The 8,005-nt window shown below is 28.5% G+C and overlaps 1 protein-coding gene across 1 annotated transcript in view; it reads right to left on the bottom strand.

Moving 5' to 3' along the window:
* LOC106679933 (dedicator of cytokinesis protein 1) overlaps positions 1-7,620 on the bottom strand; it is a gene marked incomplete in the record, with an annotated part of 79,196 nt that extends 71,576 nt beyond the window's left edge. The window contains 8 exon segments of the mRNA XM_067049787.1: positions 452-578; positions 1,897-2,117; positions 2,201-2,422; positions 4,573-4,696; positions 4,808-4,953; positions 5,046-5,142; positions 6,526-6,706; positions 7,464-7,620. Of these exon segments, the coding sequence (XP_066905888.1) occupies positions 452-578; positions 1,897-2,117; positions 2,201-2,422; positions 4,573-4,696; positions 4,808-4,953; positions 5,046-5,142; positions 6,526-6,706; positions 7,464-7,512 (1,167 nt within the window).
* Positions 7,621-8,005: the final 385 nt, after the last annotated feature.

The following is an 8,005-nucleotide window of genomic DNA, read 5'->3' as shown; positions in this document are numbered from 1 at the left end:
TAAAATATGAGAAAATTTAGACGAAAATGAACAAAGTGAAGTGAAGAAAATAAAATAGGATGTACAGTGAAAAGAAAAAATAAACAAGAAATACACCCTACGTCTCTATATAAGTTATACCTATAAAAAATTTATGATTAAATAGTGTTAATACTGTACAGCCTATATAGTATTCCTGTTTCCATTTCTAAGTCATATCAATAAAAAATTAATAATGAAAGCTTTGCGAAGATTAAAAAAAAAAATGGGGGTATAAAGAAATAATAAATTAATAGATATTTTGTTGAGATAGAGGGAAGGGAGAGAGAAAGAGGTAGAGAGAGAGGGTGATTTAAACTGTTCTTAGGATGGTACCCTTCACTTAATCAATCATAATAAATAGGAAAATATATATATCAAAACTATATAAATAGAATATCTATCAAAACATCAATAAGATATATAAATATACCTGTTTCAAATCTCCATGAAGCATTTTCAGTCTTACACTCAAACCATAACCTTTATGGTCTTTATGCGTGAGATCTTTTATCGTTAGAATTCTTCGTAATGTCCCTTCAAGATTGTCTTTTTCACACCTAAAAAATTAATATTACTAAAAACTTGCCATGTTTAAAGCAGATAATCTAAACCCAATAATTAACAACTACATTAATCAATTAATGATACATTGATAAATCCTGTCACAAAAAAATTCCATAAAAGGGGTATTCAAGATCTTTAGTTTAACATGTTAAAGCGTGTTAAATGGAGGAATATTTCCTTATATTATATTTAAAAACGATAAAACATTTAACATGGTTGAGAGTTTGTTAATAGGTCTGCTAAATGGAGAATGATGTCTAACGAGGCTAACAAACCAGCTGAACTCTACAACATTTCATCTGCTGTCGATTTGATATATTGCAAATATATTGGCAACTGGGAGTGGAACTTCATGAACCGTTTTTTGATGTTTGATGTTAATCCTCTATTGACTCCACATATAATACCCAATGCAATTGGCTATTTCTTATGAACCAAGGAGCATTAACTGCGATTCATAGGACTTTATTTTGAAAAGATTGTATTTTTTTCCTTTTTGTAAAGGATGTCGCTCCCCAGACTTCACAGCCGTACATCAGCAGTGACCTGAGAATTTTTTTAAATATAAGAACAGTTGTTTCTGGTTTTAGTTTGAAATTTCTGTTTAGGATAGGACATAGCATTGCTAACCCTTGCATAAGTTTGAGTTAGTTTGATGTTGATATGGTGATGTGATCTAAGTGAATTCCCAGGTATCTATCTTACTGTTTCACTGGCAGGATTCCATTTCACATTTATACCTTTGAGGATTAGTTCTGGTGGTTCTAGTGGATGTTGAAGAGTAAAAACTTTTGAATTACATTCTTCAATGTTCAAACTGATCATCCATTTAGTGAAATATTGTTCTAGATCATTAAGGTGACTTTGCAAAGTGTTTCTAGCGATTATTACGTCATTATGTTGAGAGAACACAGCTGCATCGTCAGCGAACATAGCTATGGAGGTGTGTGGACTGGACAATGTCATGAAGGTAGAAGTTGAACAAAATGGGAGAAAGGACTGAACCTCATGAAGTACTGGCATGGATTTCTCTAATGGTTGAACTTTATACAAACTACTACTATACAAAGTTTCAATAATTTTTCTAGACATACAAACAAGCCACTAATATGTTAAACAAGAGATATGTAATAACATTCCGTCTCTTAGAAGACATATGAGTATAAGATAAGGTTATTTCCTACATGTAAATGTGTCACATTACGGAGCACAAGTTACAGCATAGCTATCAAGTAAGCACCCAGATTTATATATTAGTATAGATTTAAAAAATGGCAGACATAATTTCATAATAAGGAATTAAAATCTTACATAAGTAATGGTAAAATAACAGTATCCTCCTCTCCAGGCTCTAGTTTCCCATTAACGTACAAAGTTATATCTTTGGCAGCAACACCAAAAGGTCTCCTCATAGGATCGCCATGTAATGGTTGAGACTTACTTGGTGTTAAAGTTTTTTCCATACCACCAAGCCGAACGACGTAAGATACCAGGTAGACCTTTTCTCGTAGGATATCTCTAGTGCCTAAATCCTAAACAAAAGAAAAATTATATAAATACAAATTAACAAAATTATAACTAAGGTAAAAAGATATTTATAAATTCAATTACGTACAGTGAAAAGTACTCGAGGAATATCCGTCTCCAACGGTGCTCCTTTAGACCATCTAATAACATGGTTTTCAGTGAATGGTCTACCTTCTTTGACGTCGTAAAGGCACATCAACAATTCAAAATCTTCTATTAACTTGCAAACAAACTCTCGAACACAAACAAATAATGCATGGCAGTATTGTTGGGAAAGAAGTCTTCTATCTTCTTTTGAAATTGGTTCACTCTAAAATTTAAAATAATCATAGATTATTCATAATATTAAAATAAATGTTGAATAAACAATTTTTTTTTTCTGGATTCTTTTTTTCCTACATTGGAATGAAATTTGAAACTACAATTATAAATACAAAACAATTTTACTGATAAAAAATACACTATATATACACATATGTATAAATATGCTAAATCTAAAAACCGGTTTTGTATCAAATACCTCGTAAAACCAAAAAATGCAACTTTTGGTTTTTTTTTTAATTTTATACTATTAAAAATTTAAAAATCAACACAATATTCTACCAATCTTGAAACGTAAACCATCTAATTTTGGGGAGGTTTAAATTTTTTTTTTACAAACACTGAATGCCGACGCTACAATAACTGAATGTATCAATAACCTCTACTAAAATAAGTGCAAACAGTTTTTGAGATAATTTAAATTACAACAACAAAGGATCATAGAAATTCATGAATTGTTGGAATTAAACAGGAAGATTTCTAGAATGAATGTTTTGCCCAATTATGTTTTGTTGTTATTAATGTTAATAGGAAATATACTTTCTAAATAACATATTTTTTCTTGATAATTTGAAGTGGGGGTTAATTTATAATTTAATATGTACTTAAAATACAAAATGCACTCTTTAAATATTAAAATTTTATTTATCTATCTCATTGGAAGATCGTTAATTGAACGTGTGTAATTACTAAAAGAAAGATGATCCGGGTGTGGTCAAAATAACTCAAATAGTAAATCAACCATTTATTATGATTAAACGCTTTATCAGGACTAAAAAAGAAACAACTAAATTTAAATAACAGAGTAAGAGATAGAGATGGACAAGAATTAGCTATAGCTGAAACTAATAGCTAAAATTGCCATGGATACAATATTTACTTATCAATGGTTCATTCATGAATAAGAGTCGTATCCATGACAACTTTAGCTATTAGTTTAAACTATAGCTAATTTTTGCCCAGCTCTGGAAAGAGAATAAGATAACATGAAATATAAGTAATGAGGTGTTGATAGTTGACTATAGATTAACATGTGGAAAAGATGGTCGGGGAGTGCAATCAGCAAATAAACAAAAAAATTATTTATTTGTACCAAAATAAATAATTAAAATTATTTATTTGTGGCATGAATAAATATATAATTATGAGAATAAATATATAATTTTTGGTTTATTTGCTGACCACACCCCCTGCGGTTTTATTTATACTGAAATAAAAGTAAAGTATGGCGTGATTAAAAATGATGTAAAATATGAGAAAATTTATATGAAAATGAACAAAGTGAAGTGAAAAAATAAAATAGGATGTACAGTGAAAAGAAAAAATAAACAAGAAATACAAAAAAATATATTAGACCTATAACGAAATGGGAAACAATAACAAATAAAATGTAGATAAAAGAGAAATACAGTACACATTTAAAGATGGAAAATCAGAGAAATGAGAATAAATTAAGAGTCAATAAAATAAAGAACATAAAAAGGATACCCACCTTAAAGAACGAAGGAAAGCCAAAGAATGGTTTGATGCGGTTGAAAGGAAACAACAGGGCAGGGGAGTGGGGAAATTGCACAGTTGGAAAATGATATTACATTTGAAAATAAGAAAGATATAAAATAATATTAACGTATATAATATAGATAAATATATATAAGGTGGTGGAAGTGGATAGCTCATTGGTAAGGCAATGGACAACGAACTCTAAGGAACCGATTTCAAATTAGGCTGTGCCATATAATTATTATCTGATCACAAAAGCTGTTGAGTCAGCTCTGTGCGTTTGGGAGCCCTCGGGGTCCACCCAGTCACAAGAAGTGTGTATCCTTACTTAATTGAGTAAAAATCTGGTAGTCGAACGTGATTCCGACCAAATCACTTCCTTGCACAACCATTGGTCTAGTAACAGTACTTCCTTACAAAGTATTGCACCCGTAAACTCTTCATGGGTTGTAGTGATACAGAAGTTTTAATTTATATAAGGGAAAAAAAAATTATAAAATACAATAAATGTGATAAATCTAAAAATCTATCTGATTGATTGAAATTTTTAAAGCATTTTCCATAACTTCCTTTCATTTCTAAAAAAAAATTGTATCCCTTCTTTTAAACATGGAAATATGATAAAAATCAATCACTCACTGTTGCTTTTAAAATTCTTTCTTTCGACAAATGATGATGTCTATACAACTCTACAGTTGACGTTACTTCTGGATTAAGTATGTTGCCTTGGTCATCCCTCACGACCATATCAAGACCAAGAAGACTGTAAAAAAAAATATAATTCAAATTAAAGCAAAAATGAAAATAAAAAATTAGGCCACTTGAATTACGATCAAATATAATACAACTTCAGAGAATAATATTTAAAACTTACTTGTTGCCAACATCAATTTTAGAAGTCACGATCCTTTTAATTTGTTTTAATTCATCAGCTGGAAACTTTCCAGAAATTATTCGACTTCTATATGTCATCAAATCGTACATTAAAGCCTTCATGACACGAAAGTTTTCGCTGTGATGCTAAAAATTAATAATTTATCATTGGTAACATAATTTTTTTATCAATATTGAATAACAATATTAATAAAAATAAAGGTAATATAAACACTTACAACGAATAAACCCTTAAGAAGTTCACCCCATTCTCGAAGCACTGAAGAGATTTCCTGTACAATTTTCGGTTGCTTTAAAACTACCTCTTCGGTAGGACTAAAAATTATTAAATTAAAATCAGTACAACATTTATAACAGATTAAAATCAGCAAATGCATACATATATTTTCTATAATTGAAGCCAACAACAAGAATAAATGAACTATAATTACTGAGAATAAATTCAGTCAAATGGTAAACAAAAAAATTGACAAAATATAACACTTCGTCTCCTAAGGTCCAAAATTAAAACATACATAAAACTGTTTAAAATGGGAAATGGAAACATAAAATAAAATTATTGTTGATTAGGCTATTAAATCAGACATAGTAATTAGTTCAAAATCTATAAATCAATTAAAATTAAACAAAATTATTAGGCTACAAAAAAAAAATACATAGTATCCTACTCTTAAAAAGATTCAAATAATCAATTAACTCTATATATAACAAGAGTCAATTTTTATTTTTATCACAGAATGTTTTTGTTTTAGGCTTGTATTATAATTCATTCTAATTTACAAAGGTATATAAGTCGCCCCCAACAGAAATAACATTTACAAAATTATTTAGAGAAAAGGTTTAAATAAACAAGATTAAAGGTAACAAAAAATTTCTTTTCATTTGATAAGAGGCAATTTATGAATTATTGATATAATGTAAAAATTCTACACTATAGCTAATGTTGTTCCTCTAGAATTCAACTTACTAAAAATTAATTTGAATTAATAATAATTAAATTAAATAAAGTTAAAATAATTGTCCAAAAATAAAACTACATAATGCTCTATGGTACAAGTTGATGTCATGACCCTTAGACATTAATTACAAACATAATGACTCATGTAATAGATAAAATGATAGATTTTTCATTTTTCAATGACTGTATTATTATTTTTTTATCAAGGTCAAGATTCAAGAATTCTTTTCCTGATATTAAAGAATTATGAAACTGTTTACATTTCCCACACTACTCAAGTATTTCAGTGTAACCCCCTACTACTCACAAGCTACGATCATTTTAGTGATTTTTTTATAGTTCAGTAACAATAAGTTATTTTATTTTAGTTAGATTAAAATAAATATACTTTTACAAAGGTTTTATTTTTAATTTTATTCTCATTTATGTTAAATTATTTATCCTTCAAAAACATGCTGAAATTCATAGCTTTAAAAACTGTGTTAGAGAGCAAAATGTTTATATATATATTGTCATGATCTCTTAAGGAATCATCATGTATAAATTAAAGAAAAAATTACTGATTAAACTAATATTATAAAATATACATTAGTGGAAAACTTGGTAATTAAAATAATGACCAAGATATCTGATATGGTTGACTAATCACAATAAGTTCCACTTTAAATCTGTTAATACGATCCTTTAATTCACAAATTAAATGAAAAACTTGTCAACTTTAACTATCAATTTTTCCTTACCCGGATTTGTCAACAATACTCTCCATAATTTTAACATAACTCTTCGGGAAAATTCCCTGTCGGTATCTGTTTTTGGTCGAGTTACCAAAATACCACTCGCCATTTTCTTGGGAAATTAATACACTTTCTCCAACACTTAACCTTAAGCGATGAGCTTCTTCTTGTTGAAAATTGTGAATAACTAAAAAGTAAACAAATATTTAATGATAAGTAATAATTCAAAATTTATATAAGCAGATTCATAAATAATATATCAAGTACAAATAAAATAAAGCCCATAGTCAAAACAAAAAAAAATTGACAGGTAATGTTCATCAATGACTAATTACAAAAAAAAAAATCAGTTAATTTTGTTCTCAATATTTAATTAACAGTCATACGAGTACTGAAATAACTTGAGGATTATAAATAATAAAATAAACTTACATTACATTACAGAAATACATTAAATACTATGATTAAAAATAAATATCATTTTAAGATCACAATAATTAGTTCAGAGCACCTGGCAGCCAAAGTTAATCCTGAATTAATAAGGATATCCTATTTACCTATGACAATTTGTAGGTCTGCAACAACCTGTTGTTGCTAATGAATCTTATTAATAAGGGCAGGCAAAATTAGAAATTATTAAAATCTGATAACAAATTCATCAGAACATATCATCACTGATAAAAGAAAAGTTAAAAAAAAAAAAAAACATTGTTGATTAAATTGTCATTTTTATCATGTACATGTAGGGGGTAGTATGTGATTTCCTTTTGGCCAGAGACAAAATTATGAATTCAGGAAATGATCTCATGCACCACCCAATATAGAATGAACAGCTTAGATCTACTATTAACTCATACGGGAATGTTGAAACAAACAAATCTTGAAATATTATTTTTATTGAAGTTAAACCACAATATTAGTCAATTATTCTCCTTTCTACTTACCAATCCCAAATCTATTTGAAATGCTTACATCAGTCCATGACCCGTTCATTATATTACAATAAAAATTAAATTCATCATTCGAAAAAAAATTAGAATCAAAACATAATAGTAATTCCCACAGAACCCATCTTTGTTTATAAGTACATATGTGCCGATGTGGGAGGGGATCTTGAAGGAGAACGGATCAGGTTTGCCAGTAAACTTGAAGATTAAATAATTATTTCTTTTAAAAATCGTACAAAAGTAATTGAATTTAAAGAAATTAAAATTTTCTTCTCCCAACTCCAAAGTACTTCGAATTAAATATCAGAAAAAACAAACATTCCAGTATTTACAAATTTATTCTCTTATCTCCCCCCCCCTCTCTTGGCTACAATAAATATTTTCCATATTCCTCTACTACTTCGATTAATCCAAAAGGAGGGAAGAAAAAGACAAGTTATTTCATCCAAATTTTTTATTACTTAAATGAAAACTGTATACCGTTCAAACTGAGTCAAAATTAATGGCTCTGCCTACCATGGTTGGGGAACAAAAATGGG

Source organism: Halyomorpha halys, unplaced genomic scaffold (assembly GCF_000696795.3).
Source record: "Halyomorpha halys isolate HHAL.00 unplaced genomic scaffold, Hhal_1.1 Scaffold234.1, whole genome shotgun sequence".
NCBI lineage: Eukaryota > Metazoa > Arthropoda > Insecta > Hemiptera > Pentatomidae > Halyomorpha > Halyomorpha halys.
Note: the sequence above shows the minus strand (reverse complement) of the source record. Positions and strands in the feature narration are given on the sequence as shown.